The sequence below is a fragment of the Perissodus microlepis genome, chromosome 11 (assembly GCF_051167445.1).
Source record: "Perissodus microlepis isolate ML-2025 ecotype Zambia chromosome 11, ASM5116744v1, whole genome shotgun sequence".
Taxonomy (NCBI): domain Eukaryota; kingdom Metazoa; phylum Chordata; class Actinopteri; order Cichliformes; family Cichlidae; genus Perissodus; species Perissodus microlepis.
Genome location: NC_140471.1, coordinates 22659423 through 22684071, shown reverse-complemented (window position 1 = coordinate 22684071; position 24649 = coordinate 22659423). Strand labels below are relative to the sequence as shown.

The window sequence follows — 24649 nt, the reverse complement described above, 5'->3', positions numbered from 1 at the left end:
ACAAAGCTGTGGGTTTGTTTTTATTTTCAATATCGCACACACCGTACTACACTGCATATTGTAATTACTGTACTTTTAATTTCTGAAAAAAAAAATACTCTAAAGCTTCTTTTAATGTTTCAAAGTCTATTTGGACATGACAACCATTAACTGAGGTATAAAAATATGCATTCCAAGGTTCGCGTCCATTGCTCGACAGTTTTCAGTAAAATACAGTGAGCCACAGCGTTAAATGCAGATAATATGGAAATAAATCGTTTTAGACTGACATCCAATCCGCACCCCTGCCGTTAAAGTGGTAATGGTACAATCCGAGCGCTTGTTTAGCTCAGTTGTTGAAAAGGCTAACTGTAAAGGTGCAGGTTCGAGTCCCCAGTCGAGGCTGTTTATTCCCCGTCTTCTTCCATTTTCTTTTCTGTCTCTAATAAAATAATATAATTTAAAATATAATTTTAAAAAATGGTACAATCTATCTCTGACGCATCGCTCGTCAACCAGGAAGTGAAAACTGATCCGGTGTTAAAGTGTGAATGGCTAGTTAGGTGTGTTACCAGTCTTCAAACGGACAGGTATCCCGCTGTATAAATGTAAGTAACAATGTCTACTGCTCTAACGGTGTTCAATCCAATATGAAACATTAATGTGGACTGATAGTTTTGCTTTCTGTCTCCTTCCTGCCTGTTAACGGTTGTGGAGCCGTGGCTTAAGCTCCTGTTACGTGGGTTTTATGTGTAATCTTGTGTTTTTAACCCAGTTTATTCAGTAAAGAAGCACCGCACACACAGTGCTGTTACTACTCACTAACACTGCACCTATCTTGTTGAAGGTGTGCATACTGATGGTAACTGACAGCAGCCACGTTTTAACCCCGGAATATAATCGACAGTGGTTTCCACACTAATAAAAAGAGAAGTGTGCTCTTGCACAAGGGGCTCTTCTTGTCTTGTCACCGGAAGTTACCTTAACATGGATAATTTCTCCTTCACGTGGAGCAGATTTTCTTTTGTTTTTTCTAACCATGTGAGGGGTGTTACAGACGACTCTGTGTTCTCACAAGGGTTCGCGGATGTGTACAGATTATGTTAAAATGGCTTTTTATCGTTATTATTATTTTAGACCCTATTGTGTTCCTGTGCAGCACATTTGTGGAGAATATAAAAAGCATATAAAAAATGAAAAAGCTGGGATATAAAGATTCAGGCATTCAGACTGGATAAGTGTGGGCTCAATGTTTGTAACTATTCATTTTTATTCAAATGGATAAACTATTACTGTGCTGAATTTCGATATAAACTATGGGAGACTAGAAGGGCTGTTAGGATTACATTTTGAGCTGACGCAAAGTATACCAGTGCATATGGCACCACAACCGCTGAAGTTCAAATTCAGCAAACCTAATAATTGCTGGCGAGATAATTTTACACAAGCACAAGTGATTTGTTGTTACTAAAATGCAGAAAATAAATCTGTCCTTAAAATGGTGTTTAGAGGAGGTTGTAGTATTTCTTGTGTACTTTAGGCTCCTTTCCTACACCTGCATCTACAGCTAAACAACACTTGTTTAGACTTCCTGTTGCTAGCCACTCTGGCCTCAGTGGTCCGTTTGTGTAATTCACCGCACTGTGGCGGCCCTTAGAAATATCCCTCACTCTCAGCACACAAACTTTATTTCTGAGTATTTGCATGGAGTGTTTCTCTCATGCTTTACTTTGCATGTGGGTTGCATTATAAAAGTGTGTGTGTGTGTGTGTGTGTGTGTGTGCGTGCGTACGTGTGTGTGTGGTTTTCTGCATTAGTTTGGATCTGATCATTGTGTGTGTGTGTGTGTGTGTGTGTCAGCAGAGCAATGTCTCCTGATGAGCTGGTGTACCTGGGAGTCCTTGCTGCTTCCATCTCTGTTGGATTCCTCTTCCGGTACCTCAGTGAGTATTTCGATCAAATTATGAACACATTCATACATAATTTATATATTTATTTTTATCTAATGCTGCTTGCTGGTGATTGTTATACTATGAGATGAAAAACTGACACAACCATAATTTACTATTTAAATGCAAAAGGGGAAAAAAAGTCTTATTTTGAGAGTTGTGATTATTCAAATAAGTCCAGATTGCATACACGATACTTGGTTAGTAAAGGGTTAAAACGGGACGAATTATGTTGATTTTCAGTGCTCTGTAAGTGCTCGGGAAAAATACTGGCACATCGGATCTTGATGAATAAAATCATGAAGCTAAAAATCTTCAGTGATGCACGTTGTGCAATTCATTGGAAACAAAACAACATAACAACAGTTAGTGGGGGGAAAAAAAGTCAGTCCTTTGAAGACTGGATTCAAAGTCACACCAAAAGTCCATGTTAACAAACAGCACTGAAGTTACAGCAGCACAGAAGTGTGTGTCACTTTGTAACAGGAAATCGTATGCATTCAGCTGGTGCTGCAGAAAACATTTTAATGATTTTATTTTTGGTTGTATTCTGCTGCAGAGTCTGCTTTACACTGCTGGTGTGTGATCAGTTAAATTTGTAGACCATTTATCAGCAAGGATATTGATCAATCAGTATAAGTTGAATAATAAAGTGAAGGGACTTTCACGTCTCCTGGAATCAATAAATGATGTTTGCCCCAAAGGCAATCTTTACCTTAGCTTGAATATGTGAAAGGACAACCACATATTCAGGATAAACACATGGAAATCACAAAAAATGCTCATGTTTATATTTTGCATGGCTTTCTCTTTAAAGGTTTTCACTAATTAGCTGATGATTTTATTTTTGTTTTCAATTTGCATAAAAAAAATTACATTTCTCCACCTTTTATCAACGGGGGCTGACAGCAGTGGGTGGGAATCAACAGACTTATATAACATTATATTTTTCCTGCTGTGTCAGGCACTGTACCTGCCCCACGGTAGACACTTGTAGGTGGCTTCCACTCTGCAATTTTTCTGTCACTTCAGGTCCACCTGTGAAGCAGGGTGCAGCTCTTCTTCTCGGCCTGTCCATCACTATCGCCACCTGCCACATCCACACACTCCACTCCCTGGTGACCGTGATCGGAACATGGATTATTATCAAGAGCAGTTGGAGGTGAGGAATGAACATCCATGCATTTCAGACTTATTTTACTTTGTATCACACAAACTGTTGTCTGTGAATTCACCTGTAAATTTCTCAAATATAGCAGCTGATCTAGAGTGTAGAAATGGTTAAAAAAATAAATAGAAATAAAAACCTGTAAGCTTTAATTTCAGCCAGAAAGTGAAGATTACAGCATGCAACAGGACTCCACGTACATGTAGTCTCACTCCTAACTATATATGTCTGTTTACAAGGCACGCCCCAGCGCTGAGCCTCAGCTGGACCTTTCTCTACCTCCTCTTCTTCCGCCTGGTCACTAAGTTTGGTCTGCCATCACCAACACCTTTCGCCAACGCCGTCCAGCTACTTCTCACACTCAAGGTATGGAAAGTTAAAAACACTCAAGTGGAGAAATCAGTTTAAAATTATACTGCAGTGTATTTCAAATTCATGCATCCTTATCTTACTGTTAATGTAGATGGTGAGTCTGGCCAATGAGGTGCGCAGCTTCCACGTGGAGAAGAAGAAGGACGTGAGCTCCTTTGCAAAGTCCCCCGTCGTTGGCGGTCTGTCGCAGGAGCCTTCCATCTACGACATTTTGTCATATAGTTACTGTTATGTCGGTATAATGACGGGTAAATAACTTGTCTTAAATGTTCAGAAAAAAGGAAATTCTGATCTTACATGAACTGTTTTTAGCTGTAAATTGTAATTAAGTGTTGGTGTTCATTTGCTTTTGCATGAATTTTAACTGTTGTCTCTCTTTGTCTCGCTTTCTGCTACTTGTCCAATATTGTGAGTCCATGCTTTTTTTTTAGTATTATTTCTATTTCTAACAGTTTTCATAAATCTCTACTCTATTTTTGTTCTCTCACTTCCTTTTCCTACTCAACTGCACCCTGTTTTTTTTTTTTTTTGAACCACACTGCCCTCTAATGTTCCTCTCTATACCTTGCATCATCCTGATTGCCCAATTTTTGTCTGTCACTGTCTTCTCAATCCTGCATTTATCCCTCTGTCTCATCCCTTCATGTCCTTAAAGGCCCTTTCTTCCGCTTCCAAACATACATTGACTGGGTGAGGCAGCCGAGCCCGCTGGCCCTCCCCGGTTTGACGCCATGCCTGCAGCGCTTGAAGCTGGTTCCTGTCTATGGCGCTCTGTTCCTGGCTGTCAACTCTGTCTTTCCGCTGGCCTACGTTCGTACCGAGGACTTCTTGGATCAAAATGTTTTCTATAGGTATTGTGACAAAGAATCAGCACAACAGCAATACGCTTTTGGAAATTAATAGGAGTTAAAGATTAATTTTATTTTGTCATATTATCACTGGAGAGTTGTTTTAGTTTTTTTTTTTTATCAGTGATTAAATGTAGACTAAAGTAAGACAACTGTAAACAAAGCAATTTTTAAAATTCTATTAGAAGAATTCATTAGAATGATTTTACTCAAAAATAACATTTATACTCAGTAGCCACTTTATTAGGTACATCTACAGTGTATCGTGAAGTCGTCATGTTCAAGACACCAGTTTCAGTTGATTTTAGCTTTTTGACGTGGTGGAAGCAGCCATCAGAAAATGGGTACACTGTGGTCATGAAGGGATACACATGGTCAGGAACAATACTCTGGTAGACGGTGATTTTTAAATGATGCTCTGTTGGTACTAAAGGGCCCAAAGTGTGCCACACCATTACACCACCCCTGCCAGTCTGAAACCAGTGGCACCCAGTGTGGGCTTCCACTGCTGTAGCCCATCTGCTTTGAAGTTAAATGTGTTGTGTGTTTAGCGATGCCCTTGTGCATACCTTGTTTGTAACAATGGTTATTTGAGTTACTGTTGACTTCCTATCAGCTCAAATTGAATTGGCCATTTTCACACAGAGAACTGATGCTCGCTTGATATTTTCTCTTCTTCAGACCATTCTCTGTAAACTCTGGAGAAGGGTGTGTGGAGAAAATGCCAACAGATCAGAAGTTTGTGAAGTTTGTCCAAGAGTCACTTGGACCACTGTTCTTCCTCATTCTGATGCTCTGTTTAAACTTGAGCAGGTCGTCTTGATCATGTCTACGGGTTTAAATGCAATGAGATGCCACCGTGTGATTGTCTGATTTGATATTAACAAGCAGCTGAACAGGTGTACTTAATAAAGTAACTGTATATATATCAAAACGTAATTAACTCTTCAGTAAAGGGCACTGAATAGATTTGTCACATCTTATTTGTTTCTTAAGACAAAGGTGCATGATACACTTCGTCTTTGCTTTCACCCTCAGGATGTTCTACATGGTAGCAATATTCTTCGTATTTAGAATGCGTTTCTATTCAGCGTGGTGCGGCGCTGAGGCTGGCTGTATCAGTGCTGGCCTGGGCTGCTATCCAGAAAAGGCTCTTTCTAAACCTGGAGGAGGACCTACTGTCGACTACAGGTACATAATCACAGGAATAGCAAGCATATAAAAAGAGGATGCATCTGTGTACATAAACGAATATTCTAAAAGTGTAGGGGTTTCATATTTTTGGTGTTAAATGCTGGTTTCTTTTCCTTCTTCTCTCCAGTCCTGATCCCACCACGGAGGAGAAATATGACTTCAAAACCATCCAGAACATCGACTGTTACAACACTGACTTCTGTGTGAAGGTCCGACATGGCATGCGTTACTGGAACATGACAGTGCAGTGGTGGCTGCATCACTACATCTACCCCAACGCCCCCTTCAAAGCCTACACACTCAGGTATGTGAAGCAGGTTCTGCTTATTCTACAGTAAGAGATCCCTGTGTGGTGTATATGGGACCTGTGCAATAAGTTCTAATGTTAGGAGGTACATGTGAGAGGTGGCAGCAGCCTTCTTTAATATTCTGTTTATATTCAGCAGGGATGCCAGTGAAGCTTCATATCTTATACAGAAGTAATAAGTCCTAAATGCAGTGCTGTTGTTGGCTAATAAACATTACAAGGCAACAGTAAAATTCCAAACTCAGTACGTGGGGAAAAAAGTAACCACCTGGATTTAAATAAGCACATAAGTAACAGCCATGCACTGAATAACTGCTTCAGGGTATTGAAACCTAACTGACGACATGAGTAGCTTCTCTCTCTCTCTCTCTCTCTCTCTCTCTCTCTCTCTCTCTCTCTCTCTCTCTCTCTCTCTCTCTCTCTCTCTCTCTCTCTCTCTCTCTCTCTCTCTCTCTCTCTCTCTCTCTCTCTCTCTCTTTCTTTTTTTTTTTTTTTTTAAACAACCACATCAGAAGACATATCTCATGCTGTGTAAATGATATTATTCATTTACAGAGGTGTCAAATTATTGGCCGGCATCAAGCAAAGAAAACTACTAAGGAGATTACTGAAACTATTAAAAACTGTCCAACGCATTAGAGAAACCTGGAAGGAAAGTGGTGTCTCATCTTCCTCAAAGAGGAAATGTGGTCAGAAACCACTTAAACTTTTTACCCAAAAGCTTTACCCACTGAAAACTGACTAGGGGTAACCCTCAAAGCTCAACTGAGTCGTAGGTCATATTTCAGACATGCTTATATAAAAAATAGCTGGGTGTACAGATTAGTAAAATCCCAGAACCAGTTTTAACTGGTGCCAAAACACATGTTTATTTATATGTACTGAGGTGTCAAAACCTGTCAATAAGTGTGCTAGGGAGACTGTCAAATGTTGTCTTTATGGGGGAAAGAATAAAAAAAAAAAAAAAACTGTTTTTTTTTTCCTCTTTTCATTTATGAGTGAGGCTAATTGGGAAGGAAATGTTTAGTAAGGAGCATCCAAAATTGGATTCTGGGGCGATGGAAAAAGATCATGTGGTCCAAGTGCAGATTTAACCTGCTCCAGAGTGATGAAAGCATCGGGGTGAGGTGAATGAAGTGATGCACCTATCATGCCTATTATGTACTGTGCAACCCCGTGAGGGCAGTGTTATGATCTGGGGTTGCTTCAGTAAGCCAGATCTAGGCTCAGCAACGTTAGGTAGCCAGAAACAATGAGGTCAGGTGACCCGATCAGGCTCAAATGTGAAAGAGTGTTTAAGGGAGCATGAGGCTTCATTTCCACTCACAGGAGTGAGTCTGAGTCTCTTATCATCAAAACAAGATGTTGGTGAAAAGTTGATGCAACTTTGTCTGGAAATCATAAATGTTATGACGTTACGTACATGCATGAAAATATGAAAGCTAAACGTCGTCCAAAAGATGATTGTCTCCCCCCCCCCATTTTATTATTAATAACAAATGTCCCATCTTTTCTCTTACTATCTTCTTTCTTAACTGGCTTATGTTTCCAAGTGTCTCTGTCGCTGCCGCACGGGTCATTTGCACAATGATGAAACATAACAGAAAAGAAAAGCTTGACACTTCAGTTTGTAGCAAACATGACTCACTCAGTAGTGGATTTTTTATTTATTTATTTATTTTTTTAATAGCCTCTTTTCAGCAAAGCGTTCTGTTCTCCAGGAGTGTGTGTGTGTGTGTGTGTGTGTGTGTGTGTGTGTGGGATTGAATCAAAAATAAACTACACTGCCTGCTACAAAGAGAGTACACAGTGTTCATTGTTATAAAAGAACATATCAGCCAGTGCCACGACACAGCTCACATGTTTTTGTGGAAGTTTATAGCACACAGAAACATGAATATACTGATACATATTAATAATGTGGGTAAAAAAAAAAGCAGGTTTGTGTTTTGTTTTCTTACAAATACATTTACCACAGACTTTAAATATCCCATTTATGTAAATGTGCGGGTCAAACCTTTTACAATTCTTCTTTTTTTGCACTTAAACCACCCTTATCCCGCCTCACGATGTTAACACCTCTAACAACTAAGGACAGAAACTCATCTCGTGTTTGGTGTGCCTCTCTCCTGTGTCTGTACCTCTCAGGGCTGGCTGGACCATGTTCATCAGTGCTTACTGGCACGGACTGCACCCTGGCTACTACCTCTCTTTCCTCACCATCCCCCTGTGCATCGCAGCAGAGTCTGCCATGGAGGCTTCGGTCCGAGCTAAACTGGGTCCACGTGGGCAGAACATCTTCGACTGGGTTCACTGGTTCTTGAAAATGAGGGCCTACGACTACATGTGCATGGGCTTCGTGTTGCTGAATGCCACTGACACAATCAACTACTGGATGTCCATCTACTTCATCATGCATGTCATTGCTGTTTGCTGTATACTAGTGGGCAGGGTCTTAAAGGGAGGGAAGAAGGAAGGGAGGAGAGGGGACAAAGAAGAGAAAAGAGAGGGCGAGAAGATAGATAATGATAAAAACAAAAGTGGAGAAAAAATAGACTGAAAGGAGGTGCAAGGAAATAAAAACTGGTTAGATCATTTTTGGGAGAGGAGGAGGAGGAGGTTGCTGCAAGAGCAGAATTTCAAACGCTGGTTTCACCAACACTTATCTTCCTAACAAGAAAGCTCAGACAGGTCCAAGAGAAAAGTTCAAATTTTGTTTAGTTAAAAAACAAAAATAAAAGTGCATTTCATATAAACATATTCATACAAATGCTGTGAACAGTGGAAGAGGAATCCTTGAGCTCCGTGAAGGCTTTTAGAGTGTGAGTGGCAGCTGGTCTGTAAACGGTTACAGTGCAGCAGATATCTTAACATTACTGAGGAATCTTTCACACGTGGATACAAACGCCAAAACTTCACAAACTCTTTCTGTTTCTCTTTTGATAAAGCCTGTTAGCAGTTTCAACATTATTTTTTGACATGAAATCAAACCGCGAAACCCTTTTTGCTGGCGTAGAAGTCGACTTTGAAAGTGCAGGATCCCAGTAGTAGTAGTAGTATCATATAAGGAAAGCTACTTTTGGCTACTCCCTTATTCGTGAGAGGTCACCACAGCAGGTGTCTGATTGGCGTTTTTTTTTTATACCGGATTGCCTTTCTGATGCAACCAAACCACAATTTGTACCATACATCCTCTGTTTTTCTTGTTCTTCAAAAATATTGTACCAACAGGTGTATAGGATTGCAGTAGTAGTAGAGGTAGATTCTGGGTGGACTCCTTGCACTCCTCACTTACACAACCACCATCTATGAGTCCACGACCCTGGCTGGGCCAGGTGTAAAGTAGGTCGTCTAGTATTAGAAATGTCTGGAGACTCAATCTCCAGCTCCTCCAGTCCACACGTTGACAAGATACTGAGCACAGATGCATCCATCTACGATTCCAGATCTAAACGTGAAATACTTGCAAGGTTACCTTTACCTATTGCAGTTAAACCTATTACTATAAGAGCAACAAGTACCTCGGACACTAACGTAGGTAAATATTCATACTTACCAACTGTGTCTGTAAGACATGGAAGTGGTTTCAGTCCCCTTAGTATCCATATGTTGTTGTTATAAGTGTGTTACTGCAATTATCTTTCAAGTAAAATGTTGAAAATCCGTGGTTTTAAAAAGAAAAAGAAAAAAAGACAGCTGTTTCCTCACCTGGAAGTGATGGATAATTCCAGTGGTGCAGTACCAGTGGGGTTTTTAAGTTAAGGGCACCAAAAGAAGCAAACACCCAGATTTCAGTGCTTGTATCCACATCTGAAAGATTACCATTACCTGCTGCACTAGTAATCCACTCCTGTCACCTGTATGGTGGTCTTGATAGTATTTCATGACAAGTCCAGGTATAAGCAGTCTTGAGTTGTATTTCTAATCAAACGAGGTGCATGTCATGTTGGCTACAGCCTGTATTAGAATGATGAATGACTAGTTTTATGATAGAGATAACCTAATGAGTGTGTCATTAGTTCAGCTATTTTGGTCTGTTTGATAAGAATTGACCTTTGTATTCCTGCCTAATTAAATTAGGACCTCATTAACTGTTTTAGGTAATATGTTATATGTGTATATATATGTTATATACACACATGCACACACTGTATGTTCTGTTATTTTTTGTATGCCAAACATTACTGTGTCCTAAATTTTAATCCTCTGAATTCCTTTTTTTTTCTTTTTTCTTTTTTGCATTAGTTCCCCTCACTGTTCTGCTCATAGCTGTAAGCAGTTTAGATCATATCAGGAGCATCTCCACTGCATGCTGTTGTATCCAGTGAAAGGTGTGCCATGTAAATGATAGCAACAGTCCGTTCACTGCCAAAATGTCTGTACTGCCATCGTGTAACATTCTGGGTAGGGACCAAACATTTAATGTGAAGACTTACAATTTTCTATAAGCTGCCAGTGTTTGTCATTGAAAACAGCACAGCTAGGATTGGGGGATATTGTCAATAAAGCTCCTAAAATAAATTCAGGAGCCAATCTCAGCTGACTGCAAGAGGTGGGGAACACCCTGAGCATGTCTCAACTGTTAATTCTCTTTAAGGCAGCGATGATGTTTTAGAGAGGCCATATTTTCATTTTTTGTGATACAAACATTTCTGTAACATTGATGTAAAACTGTTTGATCTCCTCAGTGCACTTCAGCAGAAAGTTAATACATGATGTTATTGAGTTATCGCCATTCCCTCACTGTTAGTTCGCACTGTATGGTCTTGAGGTTATGAGAGTTACAAATTCATTTTTGTGTTGTGCTTGGCGTGTGCCAAACTTTACCATTAGAGAAATGTTTCTGTTGTCACACGTCGATGACTGCGAATACAAGTCCTGCTCACCGCTTTTCTCCGGAGTATTTATTTTACTTCTTAGTCTGTTTTGTGGTTTTTTTGTTTTTGCGCCGGCTGTAACGTTCCCTGGTTTGTAACAGTGTTGAAAGTGCAATACATCTCAGCATTTCCTCTGTGAAGATTTAGTTTGTTATAAAGGTCATATTAAAGCCTCTGCAAAGCATTGGGACGCGGTGCTTTCTCTAGGTAAATGTTTGTTAACGACATCCTGTTATTAAAAACCTTTTGTTGCTTTTGTTGTACACAGCAGCGTGTTGTATTTCATTTCCTGGCATCCCTGTCCGCTGTTAAAATGCATTAATTTCCTCCCCTTTCCTGTAAAGTCAAAGACATTTATGATTTTAGCACTTCAAGACAAAATATCTGACATCCTTGTTTTCAGTGTGCTTTTCCCTTCTGGCTGGGTAAAGCTAACTCATTAGGTTGAAGCCAATAAGGAAGTGCATGTGCAGTCATTTACAAAGGGAGTAAAGTCCACGAAACGGGACAACAAGGAAGCAGCTCATGGATACGCAGATTATCCTCACAAGGAAGTGTTTCACTTATTTGTTTGAGTCTGGATTTGTTGCCGGTCAGCTATTAGATGTGATCGTAGAGGAAAACTGTTAACATTCGTCAGAGAGATGGCTGGTGAAATACAGACACAAAACTCTCATATTTACGATTACATTGGAGGTGATCAGATTTACCTGCTCGTATTTGTTGTTTTGTTTTAAACTCTTAGACGATGTCTGAATGTCTTTCGCTCACAGGAAATGGTTATGACGGTGAGCAGCAGTCACTCAGGCGTCGGCGGGTTTCGTCTCCAGCTCCTGATCAGAGTTATCCTCACTTCAACTGGGACTCAACCCCCGAGGATGAAGATGAAGACAGCGATGGTGGACCCAAACGGGACATCAGGTGTATTCCCCTGCCCATGCACCTGAGAAGAACTATAAGGTATGAAACTTTCTACTGAATGTTTGGTGGTGACGTTTCAGTAATTCAGTGGAAAAACGGAGAAATAAAGAGAAAGCTAATGGAGAGCCCAGATTTGAGGTCATGGACTAAATTAATGCGAGTAAATTAATGACTAGAGTTTAAAGGTCAGGGAGTCAGCAGTGTATTGCTCGTAAATGATAGCATGTTCCCAAATTTAAACGCTGTCTTAAAGAATGAGTATGTGGCCGATATGAAGCAGAACATTCATCCTCTTACAAATGAAAAACATAATCACTCTTCATCATACACTGTTACTTATCTCACTGTGTTCTGTTACAATAGTCTATATTGGACTTTATAACTTCACTTGTGCTTGGGTTTTAACTTTTAGCAGTATATGATAAAAACTTAAGTCATCTAAATAACATGAGTCTTGTAATGGAGCTGGGATAATGTGGATCTGCAAAACACACACAACATAATTTCCAAGTAGATTTCTGGAAGAAAAATCATTCAATGCATAGCTTCATTTAAACCCAATCAATTTCGTTAGCTAGTTGTTATAGACAGCTGGTTGTTCATGTATATTAAACTGTACGTGTCTGCCTACAGTTACATCTATAAACCTAAGGACATGGACACAGTTTGTGTAGGTTTCATAGGTTTCTACACCCTCACAGTGATTTCAAATCAAACAATCAAGACATGATTGAAGTGCAGACTTCCAGCTTTAATTAAGTGGACTTAACAAAAGAGTTGCACTAACTGTTTAGTAATTACAGCCATTTGTATACACAATCACAGTAATTGCACAGCTGATTGATGAGCAGTTTCATGGCCAGGTGAGGCCTGTTCACTCACTGTTTGATTACAAATTAAGCAGATGAATGATAGTTAGAGTTAATTTCCAGTGTTCACCTTGTATTCAGTAGTCTTTTAATTGAATTCCTAATATAATGTTCTAAGAGATGTTGATACAGGCGAAGGAGGCAATAATCAGGCTGAAAATTCAAAATAACCTTTCAGAAAAATGAAATATACTTTAGAAGTCAGTAAACTGGTTCATTCCTAAAAAGAAGGATTGCATTGAGCAGCTCAGTAAAACCAAAAAGGCCTGAAAGAAAATAAAAGCCAGCTTTTATTAATGTGGTTAAGAAGAAAACACCTTTATAACATCAGCTCTAGTAAAGACAACTTTTGAGGAGGTGTATCATTGTCAAAGTCCACAATCATGAAACTCCTTCATGAATGTAAATGCACAGGGTTTACAACAGGGTTCAGACCACTGGTCACAAGGAAGAAGAAGGTGGTGGCCATCTATGGGAAAAAACTGTTTGGACAGATGAAACTGAGACGTACCAGAATGATGGGAAGAAAAAGGTTTGGAGAAGGAGAAAAATAGATCATGTTTGGACACAAACCACATTATCTGTCACACATGGTGGAGGAAATGTAGCATGCACAGGTATGGCTGCCAGTGGAACCAGTTCACTGGTGTTTATTTATGATGGGACCTCAGATAGAAAGTAGCAGGACCAACTGTGAAGTGTACAAGACTGTACTCTCTGCTCAAATTCAACAAAGTACTGCAAAACTGATCAGACTGTGTTTCACAGAACAAAAGGATAATCATCCAAAGCAAACTGTAAAAGTACCCAAAAGTTTTCTCAAGGCAGAGAAATTGGATATCCTTCAATGGGCAAGTCAGTCACCTGATCTCAACCCAACAGATCAGCTTTTCAGATACTAAAGACAAAGTGGATTGAGGAAAAACCCCTCAAACCAGCAGCAGCTGGAGGAGGCTGCAGTAAAAGCCTGGCAATCAGAATCAGAATCATAATATTTTATTGATCCCTTGGGGAAATTATGTTGGTTACAGTGCTCCAGTACAAACAATAACAAAATCAGACAATACAAAAAGTAAGAAATAGCACAATATGTACAATATATACATATATATAAGTCACTTACTAATAAATATCTGAATAAGAAAGAAGAGCAGAAGAGCAAAAAGGGTGTAGCTATTGCAGCATACAGTGTATTAGGTGGATGAGTTGTACAGGGAGATGGCAACAGGCAGGAATGATTTCATGTGTCGTTCAGTGGTGCTTTTTGGTAATCTCAGTCTTTCGCTGAACGTGCTCCTGTGGCTAGCTAGCATGGAGTGGGTGGGAGGAGTTATCCAACATTGTCTTTATCCTGGACAACATTCGCCTCTCCATCACCACCCTAAGAGAGCCCAGCTCCATCCCCACAACATTACTGGCCTTGCGGATCAGTTTATTATTATATAGCATCAGCAACCCTCAACCTACTGCCCCAGCATGCAACCGCGTAGAGGATTGCACTGGCCACAACAGACTCATAGAAAATTCGGAGCATTGTCCGACAGATGTTGAAGGACCTCAGCCGCCTCAGAAAATAGAGTCGGCTCTGGCCTTTCCTGTAACGTGCTGTGGTGTTTTTAGCCCAGTTCAGTTTATTGTCAATGTGTACTCCGAGGTATTTACAGTCCTCGGTCTTTGCCACGTTGAGCCTCAGATGATTCTGCTCATACCACGTGACAAATCAGTTAACCACAGCCCAGTACTCTGTCTCATCATCCCTGCTGGTGCATCCAACCACCGCAGAGTCATCAGAAAACTTCTGAAGATGGCAGGTCTCTGTGCAGTGGCTGAAGTCTGTGGTGTAGAGGGTGAAGAGGAAGAGGGAGAAGACAGTTCCTTGTGGTGCCCCTGTATTGCTGATTACCTTGTGGTCTTCCTGTTAGGTAATCAACAATCCAGGACACCAGAGAAGCGTTCTCCTGCATCGCTGTTAGCTTATCACCCAGGAGGGTCGGCCTGATGGTGTTGAAAGCACTGGAAAAGTCAAAAAACATGACCCTCACAGTGCTCGCCGACTGGTCCAGGTGGGTGTAGACATGATTGAGCAGAGAGATGATGGCGTCATCAGTTCTGAGACGGGGCTGGTAAGCAAATTGAAGGGGATCCTGATGTGACTCCTCAAGGGAAGAAACACAGCATTTGGTGATGTCCAAATACACTTCACGCAGTCGTTGACTGTAAAGGATTTAAAGGAGAATTAAAAAGCGATACTTACATTTAAAATTATGATTATGCAATACGTCTCTGAAAATACGTCTCTATTTATCAAAATGGCTTTAAATTCACAAACTGTCAATGAAAACATTTTTGATAAAGCCCCTAAACTAAAGCTGAAAGCCTGCACTTCAGTCACATGTTGATTGATTTAAAATCCTCTGTGGTGATGTGCAGAGGCAGAATGACAAAAACTGCTTGTTAATGTATGTATATACTGTGTAAGTGCTATCTAATTCATGTTTATTTAATAATTCTCCTATATATAGTTTATTTTAAATTACTTGGTAATTGTGAGGGAATTTTGAGTTGTTGTAATATAATTTCTTTATTATATGTCCTTCACAGGGAAGTGCAGCAAATGCGGTCGCCCGCATTTTCCAGAGATGTGTCCTGGAGAGGGAGACAGATGCTGCGTAAACTCAGAAACAAATGCAAAGAATTTCTTTACTTTTTCTCATTGTGGAGGAAGTCAGTGCAAATGATTGGAGGTACACATGCAGTAAATTAATATAAAAGGACAATAAAGGAAGCAGCTCAGTCCCACGCGTTAAGTTTACATTTGAAACAAACCATGTTTCTTTGCCCTCACAGGGAACTTTGGAGGTGGTGTCCAGTCTTACTTCGTGTTCCTTCGCTTCTTGGTGGTTCTGAATTTTGTGTCCTTCTTTCTGATTGCTGGGTTTGTCCTCATTCCCAGTGTTGTCTTCAGATCCACCAACCACCACCAACCAACCACCAACAGCACAGATAACATCACTGTTAGCAATAACTCGGGTGGAACAAATCGCACCGGTGCGTCCTGTTTCTTCATTTCCTCCTTTTTTCCTTGTTACTCATCTTTTATCACATTTCTTCGTAATTACAACAGGAAGCCTTCTTGCAGTTTGCTGCAACAGTTTCCAGGCAACAGCCCTGCGTTTGTAGGAGTAAGAGTAGAGAGAGTGGTACCCCTTCTGGTATTCCCTTCAGAAATAAAATGTGGGCTGCTCACCTGTGGATGAGCAGAATATTTATACAAAATTCCACATCTGTGACATTCAAATATATACAAAAATGAGTTTATCCCTAATATCATTTATCATCTTCAGACCTGAAATAGCTTTACAGGATGATGTATGACTTTTCCAAATCCTTTGATTATTTTAAAGCCACATGAGAAACAGATCTTATTTAGACATTAAATAGTTTCCACTGCAGCTGCATTGAATCTCCCTGTCTCCTTCTGTGTATTTAATTTATTTACAAATATCATAGATTCTTGAGGCAACAGCATAACCTTTATGTTCAGAGGAATCTTTTTGTTTACTGTGTTTTATTTTTTCAAATCCAGATGAATGCAAGGTGTATGAAGTTAAGAGCACAACGGAGATCTATCAGTACCTGCTCGACTTCCTTTCGGGAACGGTGAGACGTTGAGAGACTTGCAGAATGTATATAGACCTGCACTTTAGTTACAGGCACTTTAGACTTTCATAGAAGTGTCATTCCAGTTTCATTCTGCAAAAAGGTGACACCGAGAACACATATAAGGTACAGCTGGAGTAATAATGTCTTTTTGTGTGTGGTGGTTTGAAAATAGAAAGTCACGGGTGTTACTGACACTATGTTGGCATGAGTATGAAAGTAAGGCAGCACACGCAGAACCACAACACTGAAACTAAAGCAGCTAGTTTGAATGAGCTGTGACTCATTTCAGGCTTTACACCTGTGCTTTTCTGCTGCACCTTGTCAAAGTGTTTTATGTGAATGACACTGGTTCATTTATGCTTTTAGGCTTCACGTTGGAGCTGAAGCCTACAATATAGGCCTAAATAATAAATCTAGCCCTATATTGTAGTGAAGAAATTGCACAATTCTCCTCCTTTTATTCTCAGCCGGCAAAATTGAATTGCATCTTGAGCTGGATAGTCTTCTCTCCTTTACAGGGTTTTATGGAGTATTCATACCTGTTTTATGGCTACTACAACATCACAGAGATGCCGAACAGGGACTTCTTCTACAACATTCCTCTTGCCTACATCCTCACTGCTGTCTTCTACTTTGCCTTTTGTCTCATCTGCATGATAACACGGTCAGTCCCACGACTGTAACGGCCAGGTTATTGATTAGACAGCAAAATTGGGTTTGTTTTACTGAATTCCTGGGGTCTGGAGACACTATAGTTTGTGTTAAACGGATGCATTATGTAAATAAAGGCTGTGTGTTTGCATGTTTAGCTTAGAGTCCTGAGTTCAGTCAGCCTGACTTCTGTCTGTATCCTTTTCACTGGCTGTTCACACACAGGATGGGGACTGCAGCTCGAGTTGCTGTGGCAACGGGAAGCAGCACTGAAGTGAGCAGTTACAGCATGATCGTGTTCACCGGATGGGACTATAGTTGCCTGGGAGACAGAGCTACCAAACTGAAGCAGAAAAACATCCTCTACCAGCTACAGGTCAGAAGGGATCTATCCTACTTAACAGGATGAAGTGCTGGAAAAGAGAAATGTGACCCACACATGGCAGCTTTGCTCCACAGTTTCATGTACATGATGTGCCTTCAGGTGACCCCTCATTTCTCTTCTCTCCCTCGGCCAGGTGGATCTGGAGGAGGAGAGTCGAAAGAGACACGAGGCTGATCTGTCAACATCAAAAAAAGTGATTTTATACTCTCTGCGTGTTTTAATGACTTTTCTTTCACTTGGGTTCATTGGAGGAGCTTTCTACGGCATCTATGAGGCCACACAGTTCAGCCAGGTAAACAATGTAAAAATAATGATGCCCACATGATCTTCTTGAAGCTCTGAGTGACCATCTCCCATTTCTGCTAAACAGAATAGGGCTGATGAGCAAGGGATCCTTGGCTTTATTATTCAGTATCTCCCGTCCATGGTCATCACTGCTGGAAACTTTGTGGTGCCTCTGCTGTGTGACAAGATCGCCTTAGTAGAGCAATACTCCCCCAGCACTACTATCATATTGGCTCTCTTAAGGTTTGTGAGAAAGGGATTATGTCACATGCATTTAATTTGTTTGTGTTTGTAATGCTTGAAAAAAAAAATCTGATCAGTCGCTCCAAGCCCATATCTTCTTATCATAAATACACAATGAGATATGACAAACTCCAGCAAATGTGGAAATTTTTATTGTAAATACGAGAGTAAATGCAGAATTATAACACTATAACAACTATTGATAATGATGCTGCTGGACCTATTTTAAAAATTGACCAGAATATTAAACACAATAAATAATTTTACTCACTTTAATCATAGTACTATAACTAGGCCCGTAATTATCAAGACTGCCTAGCTTGCCAGGTTCATCCTTAACGACTGGCTCTAACAGAGCAGACAATAATGGGTCTAGTCACAAGCCATGGATCAAACAAACAGCAAAATGATAAATGCCTGATAATAAATATAATCTAACCCAGATGTTTTATTATCTGGCCACTATGGCTATACACAAGCTGCTATAATGCTTTTGCCATGATTCTCCAATATAGTGTGCAATACGAAGGAAATTATGCTGCAATCACCACCTTACCTGTTCTACAAATTTCAGTTTCAGCTCAGGTTACTTTGTGTGGCACGTCCTTCAGTTTTTTTAAAAAAAATACTAGCTCACCCTGGCTCCCACACAACTTACATCAGCTAAAAACCTTGTTCATGGGGCCCTCAAGGTAAAATAAACACAAAAAACAGCTTAAAACCTTCCCTGCTTTAAACCTGGTCATTAATTTTATGTAACAAATTTTTAAATATGGTAGTGTATCCTTATCTGTGTTGAGTTATCAAGTAAGATTAGTGTGAAATTAAAATTAGATGAATGAAAATGACCCATTTCTCTTCCACACCCAGGGCAGTGTTTCTGCGTCTGGTGAGTCTGGGCGTCCTCCTCTACACCCTGTGGAGTCAGATCACCTGCTACCCTGGCGAGCTCAAAGGAAACTGTACACGGTGCGGGTACAACTACAATGAATTCCAAGTAATTATATTACTGATCTTCATTTTCAGAGTGTAACAGCACGGAGGGGGTCCTATAAGACAGACCTTCTGTTGTTTGTGTTTAAGTTGTCTGTCATGAGAAAAAGCAGTGCTTTCAGTTTGTTTCTGGATCAAGACTTTGCTAGGTAAAATAAACAGGATCCCTTGAAGGCTTTGACATGCAAAAGAAAAACTGACAGAATAATTGAACTGGAAACTCATTTACACTCCGTTTGTATTTTAAAAAGTCATAAACAATAATGGTAAAGCATGTCAGGTTTTTCAGTAAATATTTTTTGATCTCTTGGGGAGAACAGTAGCAGCTCTGCGCCTGCCTCGTTCTGCTGACGGAGGCTTGAGTAAAATACAAAACGCGCTCTTTAACAGCTGCTATAACAGCTGCTATAACAGCCTGTGTGTGCAGACAAAGAGGTTAACACAACAGTAACATCAGCTTTGAATATATTCAGCATGTCCACACTGAAAGACAATCTTATCTTTTGTTATTGGTAGTGCTGGGAAACACGTGTGGGGCAGGAAATGTACAAGCTCACAATGTTTGACCTCCTCATCACCGTTGCTGTTTTTCTGCTGGTTGAATTTCCACGCAGGTACTTTTTATGCTACTTTTTATAGCATAAAGATACGAGTCGTATTAATGCACATCATGCAAATGCATGCTGTATATTTGAATACTGGTCAATCAGTCTTGTGTTCAGCTATGTAGTGTTTTTTTGTGTATGTGGTAGGCTTGTGGTGGATAACTGTTCCTGTAAGCCTGTTCAGTGGGTGGGGCGGCAGGAGTTTGTGGTTCCCTCCAATGTGCTTGGTCTGGTTTATGGTCAGACTGTGGTCTGGGTGGGAGCTCTTTTTTGCCCTCTGCTGCCCGCCATCAACACCTTGAAGTTTGTCATCCTGTTTTACTGCAAGAAGGTGAGGCTCTAGCTTTAACACCGCCAACACGTCACACTTTGCTTGGTGATTGTGTCCCTAATCCAGTATTAAATTGCCACTTTTCCCCCCGCAGATAACACTCTTCCAAAACTGTCGGCCAGCGCTGAGGACGTTTCGTTCTACCACCTCCACCTTCTTTTTCCTGGTGGTGCTCCTGTTTGGGTGGGGTTTGGCAACAGTTGTCTTGATTTACAGTCTCTCTGAGTGAGTGTTTCATACTTACCTGTAACAGTTGCAACACAACTGCTTTTTCTGCATCACTGTAAGAAAACTCGCTGGATGCTGTCACTGCTATAAACTTTGCATGAAAACATTTTTTATGTTATTTAACATTGTGTGTCCCTCTTCCTCAAACAGGATCCGTCCCTCTTACGGTTGTGGTCCTTTCCATTCATCCAGTACCATGTGGTCAACTGTTCCAGACTCATTCAACAATCTCTCTAACGTCACACAGGAGTTTCTCTTCTTCGTCGGCTCCCAGGCGTTCTCCATCCCTCTTTTTGCATTATCAATGTGCGTGAACTCTCAGTATGCTATTTGTGTAATGATGACCTGCATATTAAATAGTCCTTACTGTGCATTTCATGGAGTAATATTATGTCTCTCTTCTCCCTGGCAGTGTGGTGATGTGCTATGTCGTAGCTTTAGCAACTGTCTATGGGAGAAGCATTGCACTGCTAAAAGCTCAGCTTAAACTGGTAAACTGCTTTATTATTATTATTATTATTATTATTAGATAAAGTCATGTACTTAAGGAAAAAGCCAAAGAAGGAAAGTAAATACACCCTCTTTCAATTGTTCAGGACATAGTAACAAAAAAAATCATCTGGTCCTTATCAGACTCTAACATGATGTATTACACCATGTGATTACTTAACAAAAATTATCAACCATTCAGTTGTAGATTTGCTGCTGTTCTTGGGATCACTGTCCTGCTGCATGACCCAAATTCAGCCAAGCTTTAGCTGTCAGAGAGATGTTCTCATAGTTGACTCTAGAATACTTTGGTATACAGAGGAGTTTAAGGTTGACTCAATCACTGCAAAGTGCTCAGGTCCAGTGGGTGCAAATAACAAGCACAAATCATTACCCCTCCAGCACCGTGCTGGACAGTTGGTTTGAAATGTTTGTGCTGATATGCTGTGCCTGGTTTTCACCAAACATGATGCTACACATTATGGTCAAGGATCGCCACTTTGGTCTAAACTGAACAAAGGACATTGTTTCAGAAGTCTTAAGGTTTGTTTAGACTTAAGCTGTGTTGCCATGATTTACAGTAAATAGGCTTTCTCCTGGCAACCTTTCCAAACGAGCCAGTCTTTTTCAAACTGTACTGTCAGTTTTCTACAACTGCTTCTGCATCATGTTTCAGTATTTGTTACAAAATGAAACAGTCTAATATATAATAACTTTCTGCTTGTGTGTATTTGCATTAACTTCATTTTAAAACCTGCCGAGGTTTAATATCATGTGTTGATAGGTAAAATCTTGGAATTCAAAGAGGATGTATTCACAGGCACTTTACAACAACTACACACAGTCCAGTCCAAATATACAAACCTATTTGCATTAATTATTGTTTATAATGACCTTACCTTACAGTTTATAATGACCCTACAGTCCCGAAATTAAATGGTGATCTTTTATATACGTCATTAGGCTTCACTTTGAAACAGTAAGTTAAATGGTTTCCTGATTCTCACATGGACTTATGAGTTTTTGGTTTACAGGAGAGCCGTGACAAACAGTTCCTGATCAAGCAGATTGAGAGCCTGAGTCGGCAAGCTCATATACCGACACATCATGCAGGAGTACAAGATTGAACACGACATATGGGCAAGGATTTACCGTCTTGAAAACAACATAATAAGACTTTTTTTTATGTTTATAATTTAATGCAGGCTGTGTTTTACCACACACGTCTGCACGAAGATAACTGTATTAAAAGTTGTGATTTTTTTAAAGGAATACATAAAGAAGGAGAATTAAAACTTTATCGTTATTAGAGTATAACATTTCCACTATTTAAATAGATTAGTGCCTTTTCTGTCTGTCCTTCAAAGCAGATATTCTTTTCTTTGCATAATAAAATAAAATCAGAAACACAACAGCCCCCTCTGCTGTCGCCATTGTGTTATTGCTTCAACATGGAGCTACTGTTTACTTCCTGTTTGGGTCTGCCTGTTCCCGTGAGGTCCTGCTACCGGTCCAACAAGAGAAATTCTTCACTCAGCAATTTAAAATGTTAAAAATATTGCTAAATTGGCAAAAATGTGATATCTCTGCATGGTGCTGAGTCTTTAAGGTAAAGTAGAGGTGGAAAGTAGCAAAAATCGGCTAACGTTACCTCGTTAGCTCTGCCTCTCGGGAGGTCAAAGCTGCAAATATAAAGATTTTTTTCTGTTATTATTTGTTTTTGTATATTTATATATTTTTCTTCTATTTTTCCACTTTGGGGCATTGACGCACTTCCTTCCACAACTAGCAGCTTTAATTTGAGCTGGAGCTCTGTGCTCTGCTGGAGCGGGGCTGATCTGTAATGGCAACCTTATAGGTTGTTTGTCCAAGTTTCTTCTGGATCTCATATGGCCCTTGCCATTTTTGCTAACAGCTTACTTTCATCACTTGGAAGAAGCACCAGCACTTTCTGACCACGACTGAAGGATCTCTGCCGAGCTGACTGGTCGTACCAGGCCTTCTTGTGCTGCTGTGCTTCTGCTTTGTGGGGTTGGGCCAACTCTGTCATCTTCTCCAGCCGCTCCTGCATCTGGACAACATAAGAGACAACATTGACAGCCTGTGATCTTTCTTGGTCACCCTCCCAAGTCTCCCTCAGAAGAGATAAGGGGCCTCGTACCTCATGGCCATACAATAGTTCAAAAGATGAAAAACCTGTAGAGGCCTGGGGTACTTCTCTATATGCAAAGGGGAGCACATTCCAGGCCAATGAAAATATTTTCTAATGTGGGCCATGGTCTTGTGCTTTCCAAAGTGGCCAGCCCATGGAATGGAGAGCACCACCTTCTGGACTGCTCTAGGAACCACCAACTGTAATGCTGAACCTTGCTGATGATACAGAGTGCCATCTTTCAGAAGAAATCCCCCCCTGCTGTTCAAATCTTGCTCAGTTCCTTGGTTCCTCTCTGCAGCTTTCTGGAACAAAGATGGATCATCATATTACATTTCAATCATGTTAACAGGGATTTTAAAACCCAAAGGCAACTCAGGCCCAGTAATCTTAATCTGGAAAGAACTGCATTGATTTCTTTCACTGAAATGGGATGTATTAAATACTTTGAGAGTTGAGGAGTGAAGGTAATTCTAGAGAGCTAAGAAACACAGCAATATAATTCTCCTCAGCAGCATTAGGTTGTGAATACAGTTCCCTAAAGAAGGCCTCAAAGCATTTCTGAATGTTTTCTAATTTTGTTTCCAGAATATTAGTTTTGGGGTCCTTAATTTTGTATATCATACTTTCCTTTGGTTGTTTGCGTAATTTGTGTGTCAGGTATGTTGTGGATTTCCCTCCTATCTTATAGTATTTCTGCCTCAAAAAAGTTAAACTATTTTGGGCCTCCTGGGTGTAAATATCATTAATGTCATCCTGTATTTTCCTGATTTCCTGCTTTAAAGTTGGATTTGGGGTGTTTATATCTTCCTGTTGTTTCATCTTTAAATTTGCCTATAGATCTACTAACTTTTGCCCTTTCATTCTGTTTACGTGGGAGGCGATAGAAATTAATTTACTTCTCATTACCGCTTTAAGCCTATCCCAAAGAATAGTTGGAGATTCTTCGCCTGTTTCATTAATTTCTGGAAATTCTTTAATGTCTTCCTTTATTTGAGACTTTGGTAGGCTCATTGAGTAAGTGTGAATTAAATTTCCACAGAGTGTTACATTTTTTTCCTAGCCACCAATAAAGATAGAGAGATATGACTATGGTCAGATAAATCCCTCGTTAATATGTCACTTTCTCTGATCCTAAATCTATCCACATTAAACATAAAAAAGTAGTCCAGCCTGGCATAGACTTTAAATGAGCCCGAATAGTGAGTGAAATCTCTGATAGATGGGTAGCGATCTCTACCATAAAAGAATGAAGTTTTCTGGTAAGTGGTGTTATCTTATCTTATCTTGTCAGGTTGGAGGAGTCTAGTTTTGGACCAAGCCAAAAGTTAAAATCCCCCCCACAGATAACTATCCCCCAAGAGTCCACCATTAAATCAAAATTATTCCTATAGAATAGCCAATCGCTCGCAGGGGGAGCATAAACATTTAATATTGTGATTTCAGACTCCTATATCCTTCCTGTTATTCTAACAAATCTGCCTTCCTTGTCACAGACTTCTGATGTATGTTCATAGTTAAGTGTACCAGAGATAAGTGTAGCCACACCCCTCTTGTGTTTAGATTTGACGGAAGAAGAGAATACATATTAAAAACCCTTTCTTTTCAATCGCAAGTGATCTGCTTGGTTCATGTGTGTCTCCTTAAGTAATGCAATCTGGGCCTTCTCCTTCCTTACTTTAGACAGTATCTTACTCATCTTAATCACATTCAGAACTCCGTTTACATTAAAATAAATAATTTTCACTGACTCACTTCCTATGGAGATATATTAACTGACCACAGAGCAAACGCAATAGCAGCAGGCAACACCCTCTTAAAAGAGTAACAAGTGAAAAATGTTAAAAATAAACTGAAAATGTTTGAACATAACTGAAGCATGAAAGCTCCTGGCCTGACTTCTGACAGTGGATCGCTTTCACTGCCTCAGAACTTAAAGTTTCCCTTCAAGTTCTGAGGCATTTATTGGCAATATATGGCAGGAAGCTGAGGCTACAGTTCACATGGGCCACCAAAATTAGACAATATAAGATTGGAAAATTGTTTCCGGGTCTAATGAGTCTCGAGTTCTGCTGAGACATTTGGCTAGTTGGGTCAGAATTTGGCATAAGCAACATTAAAGCTTGGAAAGCATTGTGTA

General features: G+C 40.1%; 2 protein-coding genes across 7 annotated transcripts; both read left to right on the top strand.

Moving 5' to 3' along the window:
• Positions 1 to 433: 433 nt before the first annotated feature.
• mboat7 (membrane bound O-acyltransferase domain containing 7) lies at positions 434 to 10957 on the top strand. 3 transcript variants are annotated; one of them, XM_084943724.1, is made up of 9 exons: positions 434 to 587; positions 1797 to 1922; positions 2961 to 3090; positions 3336 to 3462; positions 3560 to 3716; positions 4124 to 4319; positions 5355 to 5507; positions 5638 to 5814; positions 7966 to 10957. In XM_084943724.1, the coding sequence occupies exons 2-9, from the start codon at positions 1847 to 1849 to the stop codon at positions 8375 to 8377; spliced, it is 1428 nt and encodes a 475-aa protein (XP_084799850.1). In that variant the 5' UTR covers positions 434 to 587; positions 1797 to 1846; the 3' UTR covers positions 8378 to 10957. The 3 variants fall into 3 exon arrangements, with proteins under 3 accessions (XP_084799850.1, XP_084799849.1, XP_084799848.1); XM_084943723.1 differs by having other exon boundaries at positions 436 to 587; positions 1840 to 1922; XM_084943722.1 differs by having other exon boundaries at positions 440 to 587; positions 1843 to 1922.
• tmc4 (transmembrane channel-like 4) lies at positions 10066 to 24118 on the top strand. 4 transcript variants are annotated; one of them, XR_014801642.1, is made up of 17 exons: positions 10066 to 10148; positions 11468 to 11654; positions 15086 to 15228; positions 15332 to 15532; positions 16071 to 16144; positions 16666 to 16811; positions 17024 to 17174; positions 17317 to 17475; positions 17554 to 17711; positions 18582 to 18708; positions 19221 to 19318; positions 19457 to 19640; positions 19735 to 19865; positions 20019 to 20174; positions 20281 to 20359; positions 21392 to 21966; positions 22150 to 24118. XR_014801642.1 is itself a non-coding variant. In XM_084943719.1 (16 exons), exons 1-16 carry the CDS (start codon positions 10127 to 10129, stop codon positions 21482 to 21484), a joined length of 2109 nt encoding a protein of 702 aa, XP_084799845.1. In that variant the 5' UTR covers positions 10066 to 10126; the 3' UTR covers positions 21485 to 24118. The 4 variants fall into 4 exon arrangements, 2 of the variants coding, with proteins under 2 accessions (XP_084799845.1, XP_084799847.1); XR_014801641.1 differs by having other exon boundaries at positions 22147 to 24118; XM_084943719.1 differs by having other exon boundaries at positions 21392 to 24118.
• The last annotated feature ends 531 nt before the right edge of the window (positions 24119 to 24649 follow it).

Excerpts from the sequence above, each read along its gene's own strand:
- tmc4 (XM_084943721.1), top strand. The coding sequence starts at position 11,339 with ATGGCTGGTGAAATACAGACACAAAACTCTCATATTTACGATTACATT. Across the intron at positions 11,655-15,085 it reads CACCTGAGAAGAACTATAAG|GGAAGTGCAGCAAATGCGGT; the intron begins GTATGAAACTTT and ends TGTCCTTCACAG. Across the intron at positions 20,360-21,391 it reads TAAAAGCTCAGCTTAAACTG|GAGAGCCGTGACAAACAGTT; the intron begins GTAAACTGCTTT and ends TTTGGTTTACAG.
- mboat7 (XM_084943724.1), top strand. The coding sequence starts at position 1,847 with ATGTCTCCTGATGAGCTGGTGTACCTGGGAGTCCTTGCTGCTTCCATC. Across the intron at positions 3,091-3,335 it reads ATTATCAAGAGCAGTTGGAG|GCACGCCCCAGCGCTGAGCC; the intron begins GTGAGGAATGAA and ends TCTGTTTACAAG. Across the intron at positions 3,463-3,559 it reads AGCTACTTCTCACACTCAAG|ATGGTGAGTCTGGCCAATGA; the intron begins GTATGGAAAGTT and ends CTGTTAATGTAG.